General features: G+C 34.2%; 1 protein-coding gene across 1 annotated transcript in view; it reads left to right on the forward strand.

The window, feature by feature from the left end:
• The window catches only part of LOC108915365 (nose resistant to fluoxetine protein 6-like), a 50,447-nt gene extending 37,239 nt beyond the window's left edge, over positions 1-13,208 (forward strand). The window contains exons 5-7 of the mRNA XM_023457237.1: positions 9,221-9,390; positions 12,447-12,615; positions 13,059-13,208. Coding sequence (XP_023313005.1) covers positions 9,221-9,390; positions 12,447-12,615; positions 13,059-13,208 — 489 coding nt within the window. The remainder of the gene's footprint in view (positions 1-9,220; positions 9,391-12,446; positions 12,616-13,058) is intronic.
• Positions 13,209-22,246: the final 9,038 nt, after the last annotated feature.

Raw genomic sequence — 22,246 nt, forward strand, 5'->3', positions numbered from 1 at the left:
ATCATCATCATCATCATCATCATCATCATCATCATCATCATCATCATCATCATCATCATCATCATCATCATCATCATCATCATCATCATCATCATCATCATCATCATCATCATCATCATCATCATCATCATCATCATCATCATCATCATCATCATCATCATCATCATCATCATCATCATCATCATCATCATCATCATCATCATCATCATCATCATCATCATCATCATCATCATCATCATCATCATCATCATCATCATCATCATCATCATCATCATCATCATCATCATCATCATCATCATCATCATCATCATCATCATCATCATCATCATCATCATCATCATCATCATCATCATCATCATCATCATCATCATCATCATCATCATCATCATCATCATCATCATCATCATCATCATCATCATCATCATCATCATCATCATCATCATCATCATCATCATCATCATCATCATCATCATCATCATCATCATCATCATCATCATCATCATCATCATCATCATCATCATCATCATCATCATCATCATCATCATCATCATCATCATCATCATCATCATCATCATCATCATCATCATCATCATCATCATCATCATCATCATCATCATCATCATCATCATCATCATCATCATCATCATCATCATCATCATCATCATCATCATCATCATCATCATCATCATCATCATCATCATCATCATCATCATCATCATCATCATCATCATCATCATCATCATCATCATCATCATCATCATCATCATCATCATCATCATCATCATCATCATCATCATCATCATCATCATCATCATCATCATCATCATCATCATCATCATCATCATCATCATCATCATCATCATCATCATCATCATCATCATCATCATCATCATCATCATCATCATCATCATCATCATCATCATCATCATCATCATCATCATCATCATCATCATCATCATCATCATCATCATCATCATCATCATCATCATCATCATCATCATCATCATCATCATCATCATCATCATCATCATCATCATCATCATCATCATCATCATCATCATCATCATCATCATCATCATCATCATCATCATCATCATCATCATCATCATCATCATCATCATCATCATCATCATCATCATCATCATCATCATCATCATCATCATCATCATCATCATCATCATCATCATCATCATCATCATCATCATCATCATCATCATCATCATCATCATCATCATCATCATCATCATCATCATCATCATCATCATCATCATCATCATCATCATCATCATCATCATCATCATCATCATCATCATCATCATCATCATCATCATCATCATCATCATCATCATCATCATCATCATCATCATCATCATCATCATCATCATCATCATCATCATCATCATCATCATCATCATCATCATCATCATCATCATCATCATCATCATCATCATCATCATCATCATCATCATCATCATCATCATCATCATCATCATCATCATCATCATCATCATCATCATCATCATCATCATCATCATCATCATCATCATCATCATCATCATCATCATCATCATCATCATCATCATCATCATCATCATCATCATCATCATCATCATCATCATCATCATCATCATCATCATCATCATCATCATCATCATCATCATCATCATCATCATCATCATCATCATCATCATCATCATCATCATCATCATCATCATCATCATCATCATCATCATCATCATCATCATCATCATCATCATCATCATCATCATCATCATCATCATCATCATCATCATCATCATCATCATCATCATCATCATCATCATCATCATCATCATCATCATCATCATCATCATCATCATCATCATCATCATCATCATCATCATCATCATCATCATCATCATCATCATCATCATCATCATCATCATCATCATCATCATCATCATCATCATCATCATCATCATCATCATCATCATCATCATCATCATCATCATCATCATCATCATCATCATCATCATCATCATCATCATCATCATCATCATCATCATCATCATCATCATCATCATCATCATCATCATCATCATCATCATCATCATCATCATCATCATCATCATCATCATCATCATCATCATCATCATCATCATCATCATCATCATCATCATCATCATCATCATCATCATCATCATCATCATCATCATCATCATCATCATCATCATCATCATCATCATCATCATCATCATCATCATCATCATCATCATCATCATCATCATCATCATCATCATCATCATCATCATCATCATCATCATCATCATCATCATCATCATCATCATCATCATCATCATCATCATCATCATCATCATCATCATCATCATCATCATCATCATCATCATCATCATCATCATCATCATCATCATCATCATCATCATCATCATCATCATCATCATCATCATCATCATCATCATCATCATCATCATCATCATCATCATCATCATCATCATCATCATCATCATCATCATCATCATCATCATCATCATCATCATCATCATCATCATCATCATCATCATCATCATCATCATCATCATCATCATCATCATCATCATCATCATCATCATCATCATCATCATCATCATCATCATCATCATCATCATCATCATCATCATCATCATCATCATCATCATCATCATCATCATCATCATCATCATCATCATCATCATCATCATCATCATCATCATCATCATCATCATCATCATCATCATCATCATCATCATCATCATCATCATCATCATCATCATCATCATCATCATCATCATCATCATCATCATCATCATCATCATCATCATCATCATCATCATCATCATCATCATCATCATCATCATCATCATCATCATCATCATCATCATCATCATCATCATCATCATCATCATCATCATCATCATCATCATCATCATCATCATCATCATCATCATCATCATCATCATCATCATCATCATCATCATCATCATCATCATCATCATCATCATCATCATCATCATCATCATCATCATCATCATCATCATCATCATCATCATCATCATCATCATCATCATCATCATCATCATCATCATCATCATCATCATCATCATCATCATCATCATCATCATCATCATCATCATCATCATCATCATCATCATCATCATCATCATCATCATCATCATCATCATCATCATCATCATCATCATCATCATCATCATCATCATCATCATCATCATCATCATCATCATCATCATCATCATCATCATCATCATCATCATCATCATCATCATCATCATCATCATCATCATCATCATCATCATCATCATCATCATCATCATCATCATCATCATCATCATCATCATCATCATCATCATCATCATCATCATCATCATCATCATCATCATCATCATCATCATCATCATCATCATCATCATCATCATCATCATCATCATCATCATCATCATCATCATCATCATCATCAAGTTATTGCAATATGGGTGGTTCAATTAGTTTTTACTTTAAAATATTAAGTGCTTTGTCGCATTCCGACGGCTAATTAAATGTCTAATTTTTTCTTAAATTTGTTCAGAGGGTATGTTATCTCAGCAAAATTTGGTATAAACCTACGATAATAATTTAGAAATGCAATAAATCGTCTAACATCATCCAATTATTGGATAATTTTTTACGGTTTCTATTTTTTGGATCTGGACTAAACACTTAGTCATAAATTAAATTACTTAAATACTGTACTGCTCTTTGAAAAAAAATATAAGGCTGGATTTAATTTTAAACGGTAGGATTGTCGACCACGTACGTGTGTATTGTCCACGATTAAAATATCTACCTTTATGTGAGTTATTGCTATTTGTATGTCCTCTAAATTGTTGGTTGTAGTTGTTTTGATAACATTATTGAAGTTATTGTTATACTCACTTCTATTTCTAGTAGTGTACCTGTAAGTACCTGATCTACTTCGGTTACCTCGTATATGACGATTATTATTTCGATTTCCGCGATAATAAATATTTTGAGTGTTTTCAGGACTAAATAATTGAGAAAAAACTTCTAATGCTATTTTCATGCAATGTTTTGACGCCAAAATAACAGCTCTAATATCCTTATTAAGACCATTTTTTAACAAATTTAATGCCTCTTAATCATTTAGTTTTATTATTGTTTCACGAGCTTCGATGCCTTGTGATGATATTTTATTTAAATCCGTAATAAGGGCTTCTATTTCGGATGCCTACACAGAAATTGATTGTGGGTCTTTTTGACTCTACTTAATTCTGAATGAACTGACGCAACTGTTAGTTTTTATCGTCTGTTATAGTTTTCTTTAGTTCGGTAAAATCTTTAGGATCTCATACAAGAGCATTTATGACTTCTTTTTTAATTTTTGTTCTTAAAATAAAACTTAATAGTTGTTTTTTATTTGCCTCGTCTTTTAGAAAATCATGGTAATATTCGGCAGCATTGAGAAAATCAATAACATTTTCAGGTTCACCGGAAAATTCTGAAAAAACATGTGAGTGTGAAAAAGTCAAATTCCATTTTGATAACTATCTCTTCATAGACCAGGCAAGTTAGACAATAAATCAGCAATTTTTTTCTGATGAACCGATCGAGTTGCGGTTTTCGACATTGTCCTCGGAAAAATATCAGGAAAAAAGTCTATATATTACACTTTGGGGCTGGATCGAAACTGCATTGCGGGTGCATAAAGTGCATCTTGGAGTGCATCAATTTTTCCGAATTTTCTAAAAATGGTAAAAATTGACTAAAAGTTGTAGAAATTAGGTTTTCGGGATCGGAGATTCCGAATCTGACCCTGAAAAATATGCCCGAAGGCCCTGGGGCTTTCCAGTGGGGCAAGGGGGAGCCTTCTGTAAAACATCGAATAGCTGAGTAATTGCCTTCTAAATCCCCACTCGGGGGTTTTTGGGGTCAGGGATTTCGATTCTGACAATGAAACGTATGTCCAACGCCCCTGGGCCCCCCCAGGGGGCAAGGGGGGCCTTCTGTAAAACACCGAATAGCTGAGTAATTGCCTTCTAAATTTCCACTCGGGGGTTTTTGGGGTCGGGGATTTCAATTCTGACACTGATAAGTATGCCCGACGCCCTTGGAGCCCCCAGTGGGGGCAAGGGGGGGGGTCTTCTGTAAAACATCGAATAGCTGAGTAATTGCCTTCTAAATTTCCACTCGGGGTTTTTGGGTTCGGGAATTCCGATTCTGACACTAAAAAGTATGCACGACGCCCGTGGGGTGGGCTTTCTGGAAAACATCGAAAGACAGATTTTTGCAATAAAACTGCTCCATCCGCTTACCAACCATGATCTTGTAGGCTTATCTTTACATTGTAACACACGCAAATTTATAGAGATTAGACTAGAAGGGTAAGAAAAACTAACAGGAAATTAATGAGTCGAAAAGAATCCACTTTATTCTGAGAACCAATTTTCTTTTTATTTGCAAGGCAATTAGTGAGACAACTACTATCATATGTTTATCTAACACTTACACTATCAATCACAATTTTCATCATCATTGTCTCCATCACTATCATCTATATTACATTTTCGACTATTTCAGGATTGGAACAGTTGTGCATGTAATTCCATGCTTCCTGCACCCGCAAGATCTGCATTGTCGATAATAATCGGATTTTGTCGGGAATTGTTATGCATTATCCGCAGTCGCACGAGCCCAAGAGATTCTTTTGAAAATCCATGATCCATGAAATATTCTTCGGTTTTAAGGAATATTTCTTTGATTTAACGAAATGTGTCTGTTGGGAACGGATTATCCAGGATTTCTCCAATTCTACAACAATTTTTCTCAGTGCTAGACAAGCTAATATTAATGGATATTTTCCAGTGTCAGATTCGGAATCCCCGACCCCGAAAACCCCCGAGTAGAAATTTAGAAGGCAATTACTCAGCTATTCGATGTTTTACAGAAGATCCCCCGCTTTCCCCCTGGGGGGGGAGGTATATTTTTCAGGGTCAAAAAACCCGTGCACACAAATTTCTACAACTTTTAGTCAATTTTTAACATTTTTAGAAAATTTGGAAAAATTGATGCACTCCAAGATGCACTTTATGCACCCGCAATGCAGTTTCGATCCAGCCCCAAAGTGAAATATATAGACTTTTTTCCTGATATTTTTCCGAAGACAATGCCGAAAACCGCAACTCGATCGGTTCATCAGAAAAAAATTGCCGTATTCTGGGTGATTTTGGTCTAACTTGCCTGGACTATCAGATACGTCCTTAAAATTCGTTTTAACTAAACTAGAGGATTCTCAAATGGTTTAGTACTCGTACTAGGTTCCTTGAAACAAAGTTGTAATAAATGATTATTTCTGTTATTGAAATAATTTACTAATGTAATAAATTTAGTTTTTATGTCATTTATAACTAATTGATCGGCAGCAGTAACAGTTTTTCCTATAGAATTATATTTATGTTTCTATGTAGTTTGTGTGCAGATTTCTTATTTGACAATTTTTCTAAAAGACGTCTTTGTATACTCTGTTAGATCCCCCTTTCTTTAAATTTTTGTTAATTACTTCAATTTCTTCTATAATTGTCAGAAGAGATTGGTAGGAAGTCATAAATTATGAAATCTTATAGTTAAACTAGAATATACATAATTACATTATTCACTTCACTTGAATTTCCACATTAAATAGTGTTCTCATTAGAATTATAACTTCAGTTTATAATTATAATTTAACAGTTTTTTGCCTTTAAACGTTTTTTCTTTACTTTCATTTAATTTTTACATTACTGCTTCTTTTTTCACTAGGTACTCTAAACGGTGAATGTTGCCTGTGCTTTTATGTCTTTGATTACATTTGCAGTAATTCGTTTTTTAAACAATGTTGTGCAAAAGAATATTGCAAAACAGCAGATCACTAGTAGGGACAAAATTACTATTGTTCCATAATAATTATCGCTGAATAATTTTGCTTCCGTTATTTTGATTGACTAAAATTTCTTCTTTTATATTCTGGTTCCCCATTTTGTTTGATTTAAACTTCTTTTGCTAATGCACTACATCCTGGAATCTTCTAATTTTTTGGCATGGTCGCCATGTAGTATTGTCTTTTGGGGTAGAGATACGAGCGATGTCAATTAAAAGACAGTTCGAGTTAAGACTGATTTATTTTCTATAATTACAATAATTCAAACTTTTGCTGAGTAGGAAAAATGTATTGTCATTGCTCGGACGAGCGGATATAGGACCTTTGATCCGTCGCGTATTGTATTTATTGCAAAGTTGCAAGTAACGGTTAATGACAGTACAGCAGCATGAGGTGTCTCTGTGCAATGTTTGTCTGCTGTTACGTTTTTGGCTGTCGGTTTGGGGTGGGTTGAGATAGCCGCGGTAACTTAGTGTTCTCCGCCACAGTTAACACAGTTGATAGGTGCCTCTCGAGTCTTCTTACACTTCGCCATGTGGCGACGACTTTCAACGTAGCCGAAACATTGGCAGTAATGGCAGTGAGTTGGTTATAAATAACTAGGTAACATCATTTTGTCACCTTCAAAATATTGTCCTGTCCCGTGGATCTGGATGGGGATCAGGAGCATCAACTCCTTGGTTTTGCGAATTGTTAATTTGAAAATAAAAATTGAATTCTATTAAACTAGCAGCAAGAGCCCGTATGAGGTACCAGTAATTTTGCTCTCCGTCCATTGCTTTTGTCAAGACTACTTACGGGATCTTGTTTTTTTTTTTGCAGTGGCGGCTTTGCTCACCTCAGTTGCTGTCGGCATTGTCGGTTCCGTTTCCATTGTTTCATCTAGTGTTAGCGACTGGCTTCACCGTCGACTTTACTGACTTCTTTTTGGTATATTCAAGCTCTTCCACAGAGCCTGACGGACTACCAGACTTGGTTATTTTTTGGTTTACTGTATTCTCAGAGTTTGGAGTAGCTAGCGGTTCTGCTTACATCCGCTCCTAATTCTAAAAAGCCTTCCTCTGTGTCCTGAGCTCGCTTCTCACCTTCTTCAACGGCAGACTTTAAGCTGCTAAGCCTCTGGAACAGTCGTTGTTCATTAGTGCAGACAGTTTGAACATGGAGTCTTCCTCTCATGTAATTTTTTTCTATAACAAAAACGCAGTTGGTCTCTCTATCTATGCCTAGATGGCATCGTTAGAAATGTTAATTCTATTTTGCCTAAAAAAAGGTAAAGAAGGTTGTCTTAGAAAATAAGCTACTATTCCTGTCTATCGATAGCCTCATAAGACACGTTTGCTTCGACTTAGAACTCATATAAGGTCGGGAACCGGAGCTTGAAAAGATTTATCCAAATGTTTATTTAAATAAATGTTTATCGGGTGTAATATGATGTGTTTGGTTACATGCAATACTGAACAAAATACAGAGAGTATTTCGTTGCGATCAGGCATTGTTGTCTTAATTAGTGATCTACAGTTAACCAAGATGTTCGATAGTATGTTTCGGTGATTTCGAAGATTTGTGTTTTCTATCTGTCGCCAATTGGTGAGTCGTCGTCTTTGTCTTGTTGTCTTGGATCATCGACGGCCACATCTAATGATAGCAGGGCGATTTCCGTGGTTGGCGGACTGGTTGACCAGAGACTTCGTAGGTGGAATGATTTTCATACTTTCCTCGGTGTTCTGCTTCTTCATCTACTTCTGTGTTTTCAAACTGCTGATTGATGTTTTCACTCATCCTGTATTGGAATTCGAAAGTTGAGTGAATTGTCCAATGTAACTCAGCTCTACTTGTGTAACAATCTCGAGAGCTCTGAACGTTGCCTGATATGTTGTAATGGCTTTGGAATGGTTTTTATCTTATCTGGAGACTTCATGGTTAAAATAATAGTGAAGTACATTTTTGAAAGTAGCTGGGATCTGCTTATACGACAAAATGAGAAGTAGGAACAGAGTCCTCCATTATCACCGCAACTGGTTTGTGAATTTTTTTCTTTAATTAGACAATCATGGTATTTAAAAAACTATATCAGTATCCCAAAAACCATTTGCTTTATACTAATGTTTCATAAAGTTGTTTTGCATAAAATAACTCAAGGAATGGCTCCCTGAAGTTATAGAACAATATATTATACACTCCATAAAAAAATATATTTTCATTAAATTTTGTATTATAAAAAATTAATTGCAATTTGTGTCCTCTCCTAATATAAAATAAAATAATTCTAATTTTCAGGTTACTAATGATGTTCTGAACATGTTTGTAGCAAATGGACAATATGTAGTCCAAACATTTTTTGTTATTTCTGGTTGGCTGTTGTGTTTTCACTTTTTTCAAATGCTTGAAGACAAAAAGAATATAAGCACAAAACATGTGATTTTGACTTTAATCAACAGATATGCAAGGTAAAAATTTATTCACATTAACATAATGTAGTAAGTAAGCAACTCTAAATTTAGGTCATATTTCTATTGCATGCGATTTGCTGGATGTTTAACAAGTAGAAACGATATATTAGAATTTAACAAACAATTGTCCGAAACCGAAGGATCATACCCCAAAAGAGCAGCTTTCTTCGATGAAAATAAAGCGATTTAAATCAAGTTACCTCAGTACAAGTATTTAGCTTTTATAACAAGTTAGAGCCCTTCAAGATAACTTAAACTGTTACTTTTTAAGATATCCCATTGAAATTTGGTGCAAGATCTTTGGAGCAGCCGAAGATTAAAATAGGCTTATTCCATCTGTAAAATAGATATCGTTAAGAATATCTAAAACAATCCTTTGTTTTTTGCTTACATTTTTTATTGGTATAGGTTTTAGGAAAATGAAGTTGTTTTATGTTTATGAAACGTAAATTTGTTTACTATAAAAATTATGTATTTGTTGAATATTTCTAAAATTTCAGTTTTCTACTACTGTTAACTAAGGATAGGAGTATTTAAGAGTATTCTAGTTTAATTAGACTTGATTTTTTTAACCCTACTCAAATATCAGTGCCTCATGAGATGTTAGAATGTGGTTCCGAAATACAACTTTTTAACATAACGACAAATTTAAAAAAGTTATGAAGTTTAATTAAATTAAAATACCTGCAAATGCTCGGTTCACCGTAACTAGTACCTGAAGCAGAAAATTAAAATTAATTTCTCTGTGAAAAGATGAATTTTCGACGACATATAACAAGTATATCCTTTTTACAATAAATAAAGTAAGGTTTCATAAAACACCTTCGTCTTCTGACAACAAAAAAGGCTTTTTCGGATGTTCTACCTTTATGTTTTAGGTAAAAAATAAGTGTAGCTCATCTCCGCTAATCCAAAACTTCCCAATGCATTGAAGGTCTGTAACTTTTTTCCGGATGTCGTGTTATGTTTTAATACTGCAGGCGACTGGAGAGCGGCAAACTAAAATTACCTGCAATATGAACACGTTTATGATGACCACTGGGATTGTACCTTATCCATTTTTTAAACTATTTCTCCCGCCTCCCACAATTACGTCCTGATCTCCCAAAATTTACTCTAAATAGTAGCTCTAATTTTAATGCATCTTTAAGACGATTATCCACATTAATTCAATTTATCAAAAGGGCAAATATTTACACACTTGAAATTGAAAAAAAATCAGTTTTACAATTTCAAGTTATGCTATCGTTATTCTATATGCCACGTTAGGAACATTATATCTTGACAGACATGTCTATTAGTCGCTGGCTGTAGTTCAAAGAAAAAGATTTCGATAGGGTTTCGACTGACCTTATAAATGTTTTTTAGCGCTAATTCTAAATCTAATGTCACTGCGAGTACGAGGGCTCTATAGATAATAAGCACTGCGAGTATGAGGACTCTATTGTCTGATACGCTGAACCCTGTGGTTGGCTGTATGGCACGGCCTCCTTGGAGTGCGCGTGTATGAGGATACTTGAGGAGCGGATCCTTTAATGTTATTTGTGGACGTCGCGAACAAATGTGTGAGCTTGGCTCTAATAGAAATAAGTTTTTTGGTGAGAGAACTTAACTCGATGGGGATTGTGGGTTTGTAATAAATAATTTGATATGTATTTAGATGTATATTATGTGCATAATAATACAAATGGTGAAGAACAATGGTAGTTACAATACGTGGAATGGAGCATTTATGCTATGGATGTTCCAAATTTGGATCGGGTGCACACCCTCCCTGGTAGCAAAATCTTACACAAGACACTTATATAAGACTGCTGTGTACGTACTGCTGAAATCTGCATCAGGTTTACTGCAAGATTCATTGTTCAATTGTCTTGATCAAAGCTTTCAATGGATTTGATTTAGGGCACTTGAGCACAAAGGGGTAAATTAAAGCAAGTGACTATGTCTGCAACACGTTGACTTATACTAATTCACCCCTTTGGACTCAAGTACTTTTGGTTAAGTCTGGTGCAAGTATTAAGTTAGATACTTATAAAAGTATCTTGCATAAGAAACGATATAAATTTCAGCAATAGCACAAAACAATTTGACACAATTTGGCTATTTCAAGTAAACTTGAAATAACTTGTATTATAATTGCACACGATTGTGCTACCAGGGCTAGTGGATTTTCAGGCCGACCTAATATACTCGACGTTTGATCGCTTCTCGTCTAAGCGGCTGATTTCCCCTCGAAATAGCGGAGACGTTGCATCCCTCTGGTACTTTGACACGCTCTAGATCGCTGTCGGCTTCAGGACACTTTCCCGTGGTGGTTATTATTATGATGATGTTATTAGACCATAAGTTATAAAATGTGACCATAACGAAAACTGTGATAGTGCCTTTATTTAGAAATTTGCATGCCATTTTGAGTGTAGTGTTAATTTTAATATATCAAGTTCAAGATTCTTTCAGAATAACACGTGGTATATGTTTATCAGGTAACTCTATTCACTGGATGTATTTATAATACAAAAACAATTTACTGGAGTACCCAGAAGATATTTTTATAGAAAACTTTTTAAAACTTATAAAATTCTATCACTAACATGTGCCTTTATCTATGACTTTATTTTAAAAGAACACGTGAACGGGTGCAAAAGATAAAAAAATAATTACTTTAAGTTTAAATTTAGAAATATTACGAATTTAATGTTTAACAAATAATTAAAATGTTATCTTTTAGGTAAATGTTTCAATAATTTAGATGAACTTGAAGAGTATAACCAATTTACTTTTACCTTTATATCTAATATGACTGACTCTTCCCATACAATGTAATTATTTGCCAAAAGGAAAATAAATTTATTTATTTATTTAATAAACATTCATTTAATAGTACTCGTCTTAAAGTTAACGTTAATGTAATAGCTGTTGTAGCTACGTGATATTTAACTGTATATAATAGAATTATTGTTCAGCGTTTCTACTTTCTACCCATTTTAATTAACCACAGGAATAGTAATTATTTTGATTTAAAAACAATTTATTATGATTTTGTATTTTAGACTTACACCAACTTTAGCTACAATATTGGCTTTTGAATGTACATGGTTAATACACATGGGTAAAGGTCCTCAGTGGAATGCTTTAGTAGCTCAAGAGCATAGAAATTGCAGAAAAATGTGGTGGACCAATATCTTATACGTCAATAACTACGTCGGCAGTAAAACGATGGTAATGGTTATGTATTTATTTACATTTTATAAATTTCTTTTTCAACAGTATATTTTGCATGACCTGGTTATAAAAACTATATTATTTTATTGAAAGAGGTGTTAGGAAAAATGTAAAATATACACAATGTATAATTAAATGATGGTACACTTCTCTGCCATTTTGTAGGAGAATGGAAATGCATATATCTATTTTTTTTTAGTCTGATGAATTCGGATCAAACTGACATTTTCTGTTGCAATCACTTCTGGTTGCTTCATCCAGTAGTGTATACAAGCGAGGGCTAGTCTTGTTCAGAATATGAAATTTAATTTTACTTAAGTAGATAGGCTAGGATGGTCAAGATCACTTTCCCCGAGTAAAACGCCATAAGACGAAATCTTGAGAATTTTTAACGAATTTTACCTCCTCCACTCTCCTTTTTGGCCCTGACTTCCGTTTAGATCGACCAATCAGATTGCAGCATTCCGCAGAGGCGCCGTTTGATCGACCAGTCAGGTTGCAGCATTCCGAACCAATCAGAACATGGCGCGAAATTCAAATTAGCATTCGCCCATTCTAGGATTTTGGCCGCCTCTGAGAAGAAGAATTAATTTATTTAAAAAAAACCTATGCCGGCTGTGAGGATGGAACCCCGGTCCTTTGAATAACGTTCATGTAACGTAGATGCGTAGATATATTTGATATATACTGTACCCTGTGCATATACGGTTCTTCACGGTAAATGGCCTATTAGACGTTTCAGAGGAACTAAAGACAATATGACTCTCTTCAATGAAAATAATGCCATCAACTTAGCACTTCCGGTTATAGTGGAAGTAGCTGTCAACTTCGTTATTTTAAATGGAACATCCTATATATTAGTGCATTATCGACAAGATAAATTTAAAATAAATAAAAAATGCGAAAACTTCCTTGTACCTAAATTTAACTGTATTCGAGATAATCGTCATTTTACAAAAAATTTGACAGATGCAAGCGTATCGAAAATTCCTTATATCTTTCTTCGTTCTGGGAGCTTTCACTTACTTTTCGGAATACACAAAGGACATAAGATGCACTACCTTCCGCTGTCAAAATTACCTGAAGAAAATTATACTATGTGTCTCATTTTTCGCGTTACATTTTGAAAACTTAAAACCGACAAAACTTTTTAAATTCAAATGGAACACCCTGTGTTTTTTTGCATCATATTATAGAAAATCAAATTCTCTTTTCACCGATATTTATATTTATTTGCGATTTACCTACATTTTCAGGAATATTACGTTAAAATATCAATAAATGTGCCTTGAAAGGTAAATATTAGTATTCTACAAGTATCAAGTACTTTCTGAACAAGAAAAACGGAGAATAATTATTCTAATGAAGATATTTTGAATTTATTTATATCCAGGGGACATTCACCTTGAATCAGTATTAGCTGCATTTCTGTGATTAGGTATTTTGCAAAATTTGAAGAATTTGACCTGAATGAAACTCGGCCATCTACATACAATAGCGTTCTTTGTAGTACATTGATTTTTTTTCATAATTACATTAATAAAGTGCGTTGTTTCACGTTTGTACAATAAAGAGCAAATAAGCATCTTTTCATTATAATATCCTCTCAACTTCATCCCAAATTTCACAAAATTATAATAATGCATTTGTTAGCTATTTGAAATTATCTTATTCATTGTCCTTGCTATCATTTAAAAACTTTTACGACAACATTAAAAATTAGAGAAAAATTCTAAGAAAACCAACTGACATCATTTCATTAATTGTTCTGTTTCAGTTGCAAAATACCAAATCATAGAAATACAGCAAATAATTTTAATTCACGGTGAATGTTCCACGGATATAAAATAAATTCAAAATATCTTCGTTAGAATAATTATTTTACATTTTTCTTGTCAAGCAAATACTTGATACGTGTAGAATACTGAATAACAGTACAAATATTTGCCTTTCAAGGCACATTTTATGATATTTTTAAAGTACTATTCTTGGGAATGTAAGTAAACCGCAAATATCTGAGAAAATTGAAATTGTAACCCCTGTCTATATCGGTAAAAAGAGAATTTGATTTTCTATAATATGATACAGAACGATTCAGGGTGTTCCATTTGAAAACACTTTTATGTGTATGTAACACTAGCCTTTACAGGGTGTCCCGAAATTCATGCAACAAAATTTGGTCACAGATTCTTAAGACAAATTTAGGGGACCCTTATTTTTTATTTTTGCCAAGTGGCCCCCTCTTTCGGAGTTACAGCCCCCTGAAGTCCGCTCCTAAGAATACTCTTTTTTTTATATCTCAGAACCCTGTTGTACGAGAATCACTAAATTTGGTACACAGGGGTTTTATGACATGTGGAATCTGATGGTGCTACGTTTTTTGGCGTAAGACAATTTTTCCTGGCCCCCTTGTCTTTGGAGCCAAAAAAATTTGGTCGAAAATTTAAATTTCTTAAAAATTATCAGTCCACTAGAAAGCCATTAAATTTAGAATCTTTTTGTCTCTTTATAACTTTTTTCGTAAAACGCAATGTTTTCGAGAAAAATATCAAAAATGTGATAGAATGTATATCGTGATTCCCATTTTCCTCAAAAACATTGCGTTTTACGAAACAAATATCAAGAGATAAAAAAGTTTCTAAATTCAATGGCTTTCTAGCTAACTAATAATTTTTAAAAAATTAAAATTGCGACCGAATTTTTCTGGTTCCAAAGACAAGGAAGCCAACGAAAAAGTGTATTAATGGGGTTTCTCGTCAAAAAGCGTAGCACTGTGAGATTCTAGATGTCATAAAACCCCTGTGGGGGTTTTTCGTGGGCCCCCTTGTTTTTGGAACCAGAAAAATTTGGTCGCAAATTTGATTTTTTTAAATTATTAGTTAGCTAGAAAGCCATTAAATTTAGAAACTTTTTTGTCTCTTGATATTTTGTTTCGTAAAACGCAATGTTTTTGAGGAAAATGGCAAATCACGATCACATTTTGACATTTTTCTCGAAAACATTGCCTTTTGCGAAAAAAGTATAAAAAGACAAAAAGTTTCTAAATTTAATGGCTTTCTAGTGGACTGATAATTTTTAAGAAATTTAAATATGTGACCAAATTTTTTTGGCTCCAAAGGGGGCCCATGAAAAATTGTCTTAAGGGGGTTCCCCGACAAAAAACGTTGCACCATCAGATTCCACATGTCATAAAACCCCTGTGTATCAAATTTAGTGATTCTCGTACAACACGGTTTTGAGATATAAAAAAGACTTCTTGGGTACAGATTTCAGGGGGCTGCAACTCCGAACGAGGGGGCCAGTTGGCAAAAAGAAAAAATACGGGTCCCCTAAATTTGTCTTAAAAATCTATGACCAAATTTTGTTGCATGAATTGCGGGACACCCTGTATAAGTAAATAAATAAATATTAATATAAAGGGTGTCCCAGAATAACGTGTACAACGGAGGATCACAGATTCGTGAACTCAAAATAGGCAGATTTAGGCTAATTCACCTATATACGAAATCGCTTCGTTTCGCCGTTAGATGGCTTCAAAGTTCGTGAAATTTTTTTTAATTTTGTAAATAACTCGAATTCACGTATTCATCGATTTTGATTATTATTGGGGTGTGGACTTTTGCTTTCAATCTACATATTTTAATTTTATACAGAGTGTTTTTAAAAACCTGCAACTCCTACGAAATTGATGTATGTTGATAATATCCGTTCATAATTTTTTTCTCTTTCGGGTAATAATGACAACTATTTTTTATCTGATAGGTGATACGATTTGGAAGTTTTTGGGCCTCTTGTAGAATTTTGATTAAATGAACGGTTTGGGTACAAAAAAATATTTTTTAAATATCTACATTATCGTGCCACCCATATTATAATGGTTAACAAAATGTTAGTAGGCACTGATTTTGTAGGTTGACTGTAATTTCAGTCTGATCTTTAACTCATTGTACCTGATAAATCTTAGTGAGTGTTTACGACGATGATATATAACGTGTTACACATACGACGAATTAGAATTATTTACAACACGCCTAATTTTATTCAAGAAATTAGAAAAAATAATCAAATACAACGCATTTATAGCATTATTATTAACCCTGTTATTCTACCCAATAGACTAAATGACGAATGTTGTTTAAAATTTTTGCAAAACACTTTACCCGAGTTATTGGAAGGTGTGCCGTTACTGCTCAGAGCTAATATGTGGTTTATGCATGATAGAGCTCCACCACAATAACAAACTGTTCTATCTAAAAACAGCATCATTTTTTATTTTCAGTAGGGCCGTATTATTTTTTTTATAATTTAATGAGTCTGAGTCCCCATAACTCCGCCACTCGTTGCTTGCGGGACTTCTACTTCTATGGAAAAATGGTATCTTATAAGATGCCAAATTTGGCTTAAATAGCCTTCTTCATTTAGAAGTTATTTAAAAAATTCGATTTTTTTTAATCTTTAACGCCCTATATTACGAAAATGAAGCATCTCTGGAAAAAAATTTATACTTGATTTTTTTCTTATTTTTTTATGAGGAATATCTCCTTAAAGTTTTTCGACTTAATCCTGAAACACCCTGTATATGCAAGAGACGCTATAGAGTGTAGTGGGTTCGAAATTTGTACGAGTGGAATCGGTGAGAGAGGTGCTAGTATATAGCAGCAGGCAGCGGGCGGCCGGTGTCGGCTGGTCATGCAAGTATCCGACGGCGGGCAACTGGCGGCCGGTGTTAGCTGGCCATGCAAGCATTGGACCGGGCCGGCAGCAGCAGCGGCGACGGCCTCTTGGTACCAATCTTTTGTTATAAGGGAGAAAAAATATATAAATAACGCGAGCGCCATCGATGTGGGTGACGTAAGCGTCCTGGAATGTCATGCAGGTACAGATGAGTCATATCATACAAGAAGTTAAAATAAATAAACAATGCGATAAAGGAGAATCGGAAGAACAGCTTCAATTTTAGCATAAAAGGCGGAAATACTATATATCAGTAAAATAGGTAAGTAACTTGCATGCTAAGAAATGGCATATGCCGGCAGATGGCATACTGCTGATACATTTGCAAGTAAAATGGAATGCCTCGTTAGTATATGATGTGCAATTTACTTGCGCGCCTTCTACAGGCATGCCTTTTAATAAATACACATACCAGGAGCTATCTCCTGCAAGCTAGTTGCATGCTATTGCCTTTAAATGCATACACACCGATAATATTGAATTACGATAAGAACTTAATTGAACGGATATTATTACCATACATTAATTTTGTAGGAGTTTAAAAAAAACACTTTGTTATAACACCAAAATGTGTAGATTGAAAGCAAACGTCCACACACCAAAAACAATCAAAATCGAATAATACGTATTTGTTATTTACAAAATTCAAAAATTTTTCAAGAACTTTGAGGCCATCTAACGGCCAAACTAAGCGATTTTGGATATAAGTGAATTAGCCTAACTCTGTCTATTTTAAGTCCACGAATCTGTGGTCTTCCGTTGCACACGCTATTCTGGGACACCCTGTATAAAAGAACAAAAAGTTTAAGCATTCAACCTATTATGCTCCTATAGTGCTCCTATGTGAAAGAGATGGAAACTCTCGTTACAGTGAATGTGTGTAAGAGATGGAAACCCTCGTTATAGTGAACGGCCTGTTCACTATAATGATGTGATGTGATGGTCTTTACGTGATAATCGCTTGTGTAATAGAAGGCACTAAAAATAAGTATTGTTTGTTTATAAACTCAAAAAAATAATAAAAATATTTATTCATAATACATGTAAGAAATCAACCGAAAATCTATGAATGAGGAGGATACTAATATTGACTACAATAATGTGAACTGAGGACAATAAATGAGGACAACTGAGTATTATTTTGGAGAAATCAGTACCAAAATTATTAAACTACCCAAAACTATAATTTGTCAATAATTTTTTGGTCAGTCTAACCAAAAAATCATTGGTACCAATAATTTTTTGGTTCATGCTATACAATAATGTGAACAGATAAAGACTATAAATGAGGACAACTGAGGACAATTTTGTGAAATCAGTACCAAAACTAACCAAAACAAATCATTGATCAATGATTTTTAAGTCAGTCTAACCAGAAAAACATTGGTACTAATAATTTACAACTGTAGACAATAATGTGAACAACTGTGGTCAACTATGGACAGTAATGTGGGTAACTATAGACAACTGTGGACAATAATGTGGATAACTGTGGGCAACTGTGGACACTAATGTGGACAACTGTGGACAACTGTAGACAATAATGTGGACATCTGTGGAGAATAATGTGGACAACTGAGAATAACTGTGGACAATAATGTGGACATCTGTGGAGAATAATATGAACAACTGAGAATAACTGTGGACAATAATGTAGATAACTGTGAACAATAATGTGGGCAAATGTGGACAATAATGTTGACAACTGTGAATAACTGCGGACAATAGAAACCATTGTTATAGTGAACCGGTACCTATATTATGGTTTTTATGTCCTTATGTAACGGTAGGTACTAAATATAAATTTTAATTATTCATAAACTCAAAAAAATACATCAATATGTCGTAAAAACATATTCACAAGACACGTAAGAAATCAACTGAAAATCTGTGATGGATGCTAATATCAAAGAAATCCTAGAAGACTGCTTGAATTTTTCCCCTCCACCACTTTTTCTATTTGATAGCAACATCATAATAACGAGGGATATAGAGTTTGTAACGGGCACCTTGCTCCTACTCCGTTTATTTATTTATTTATTTATTTTATTTATTTATTTTAATTACAATATCCAACGAGTAATGCTCAGTTACAGGATAAGGTTACAAACTAAAAAAAAGTAATAAAAATAGGTGAAAGAGATAAAAACTATTCTTAACCAAAATAAATACCACAAAACATAATATCTAAAACAAACAGGGAACAGACATATAATATTAAAATGCTATAATACAATACAAACAAATGCAAAAACATATTTATACAAACATAAAGTTCAAAGGAAAACTTTTTTAATTTGAGTAATACTGGAGCAGAGTATATCAATGCGAGATTCAATATTAGAATAACCAACAATCATTTGGTGAACCGGAGACGCTTTATATAAATTAGTACAATGATTCTTGATCGCGAAGAGGTATAAATGTCGGGTATACGTTCTAGGAATATGAAAATTGATCATTTGTAATATATCTTCACATATAATGTTATTATTCAAAATCTTGTATAAGAAAATAACAGAATTTAACTTGCGTCTTTGAGACAAGCTACTCATAATGAAACACTTGAAAAATGCTTCCTGAGGAAACCCTTGAGGAGGATACTGGCCATCAATAAAAAATGTAGCTGATTTAAAGAATGGGCGTTGAATTTTCTCAATAGATATTATGTGTGTAGCGTAGATAGGTGTCCAGACTACAGAGGCATACTCAAGTTTAGATCCAACAAATGTATTAAATAACAAGCAAAAAGTATTAATTTTCATGAAATTGCACATGTTTCGAACAATAAAACCCAAACTTTTGTAGGCATTCATTACCACAATTTCAATATGCTTGACAAGAGATAATTTAGGGTCAAAATATACGCCCAAATGTTTAACAAGGTCAGGTCGTTGAAGGGCAAACCCATTCAGACTATACTCATACTGAATTTGATCGCATCGTCGACTAAAAGTCATGACATTACATTTGGTAGAATTCAGAGGCAGCCTATTAGCAATGCACCAAGAGTTAATAAAATCTATATTACGTTGAAGATTGATGGCATCAAATACATTATCAATTTGAGAAAATATTTTTATATCATCGGCGTATAACAAATAACGCACATTCAGTTGAGAAGTGATATCATTAATAAATAATGTAAACAACAAGGGACCAAGAATAGAACCTTGCGGAACACCTGAAGTCTGGGCAAATTCAGTAGATTTAACACCAGAAATTTGAACAAACTGAGTTCTGCCAGTGAAATATGACTTCATTAGTTCAAGAAAATATGACGATAGTCCAAAAGCGCTTAATTTATCCATTAATAGTCCATGGTCGAGACGGTCAAACGCCTTCGAAAAATCTGTATAGACTATGTCTACTTGGCTTCCCCGATCTATAGCCTCGCTGATAAACTGAGTAATGCATACTAAATTCGTGACTGTCGGCCGTCCTTCCATAAACCCAAGCTGTTCAGGAAGTATAATATTTTTTAATTGAAAAGAGAGGACACGATGTATAGCAGTTTCAAAAACCTTACTGAAGTTACACAGTATTGCAATAGGTCGATAATTAGCGATATCATTCTTACTTCCTTTTTTATAAACGGGGCATATTCTTGAAATTTTCCATTGATCAGGGAATGTATGTGATGTCAGGATTAAGTTAAATATGGTGAAAAGAGGCTCTGAGAAGACGTTAGCACAGTCTCTAATCAAGTTTAGTTAGGTAACCAATTGTACTCCTAGTTTTAAGTTTTGATCGAGGGAGGTAGCGACATGTCAGTGTGTGGAAACAGACGGGGTGTCACCTGGTTTTTGGTTACGGAAAACAAGTAAAAATCAGAAGAAGAAAAAGTGTTGGTGAAAACCGGGGAACTTCGGGGTGAGTGTGCTCTGCTTTGTACAGTGGTGAATTGAGTAGCTATCAACGGCGAAGAATCCCAAGATTTTTCTTAGAGGGTAGTAGAGTTAGTAGTTGACAGGCGACCGAATTGTAAATTTAGATGATGAATAAATGCTATTAAATCCAAATATTCGAGAAATTATTCAAAGACCTGAGAACCCGCGCCCCTTTTTCCTCCCTTTGGGCTAGCTGGATGGGCAAGTTACATTGGCGCCCAAGTGAGGCTCGAATATTTGAATATAGAGTTGGGCCAGGTCATTTAATTGTGTGAATTGAATTAATAGCAACAACTAACAGTAGTGCCTGGCGAGAAACAAATCAATTGTTGTTAAAACTGTAGTGTTTAAAAAAAACTGTAAAAACTGTGGGGTCAGCCATTGGCTTGTTGTTTCGAGAGGAAGCGACGTGATAAGTGACGACGATAGTGCGAGCGCGTAGAAGAGAGAAAACTACGTGAGTATGCAGTGTGCAGTCTGTGCAGGTGTCCAGCTACACAACGAGCCGACATTGTCAACAAGCAGTCATTCATCGCGCTTCTAGGGAATTTAGGTGTACTGAGGTAATATAATTCCGTTATTGAGCTTGTTTATTGACTTATTGGATAAAAGACGAGCTTGTGTATGTACCTAACATATTTGTAAAGTTGTACGGATTTGTAGAAGTAACGCTGTTAAAAACAATCATAGAGTAAGATTGATTGGGCGTTAATTAATGTTGTTAAGTATAGGTAAATAAGAGTAAAGATGGATACTCGTAACAAAAATAAGAGTAAGGAGCAGGATGACGTTGGGAAATGTAGTAAAAATGAACAAATAGAAAATACTCTAATTAATCTGACTAAATTAATGGAGCAAATTAATATAAATTTATGTCAAAACAGTAAAGTATTGTGCAGTGGTATGGGCGAAATTAAACAATCGCTATTAGAGCTTTCTCATAGTAACATAATTAAAAATTTAGAATTGGAAAAGCCAGTAGAGGATGGGCGAGAAGAGATACA

Source organism: Anoplophora glabripennis, unplaced genomic scaffold (assembly GCF_000390285.2).
Source record: "Anoplophora glabripennis isolate ALB-LARVAE unplaced genomic scaffold, Agla_2.0 scaffold1272, whole genome shotgun sequence".
NCBI lineage: Eukaryota > Metazoa > Arthropoda > Insecta > Coleoptera > Cerambycidae > Anoplophora > Anoplophora glabripennis.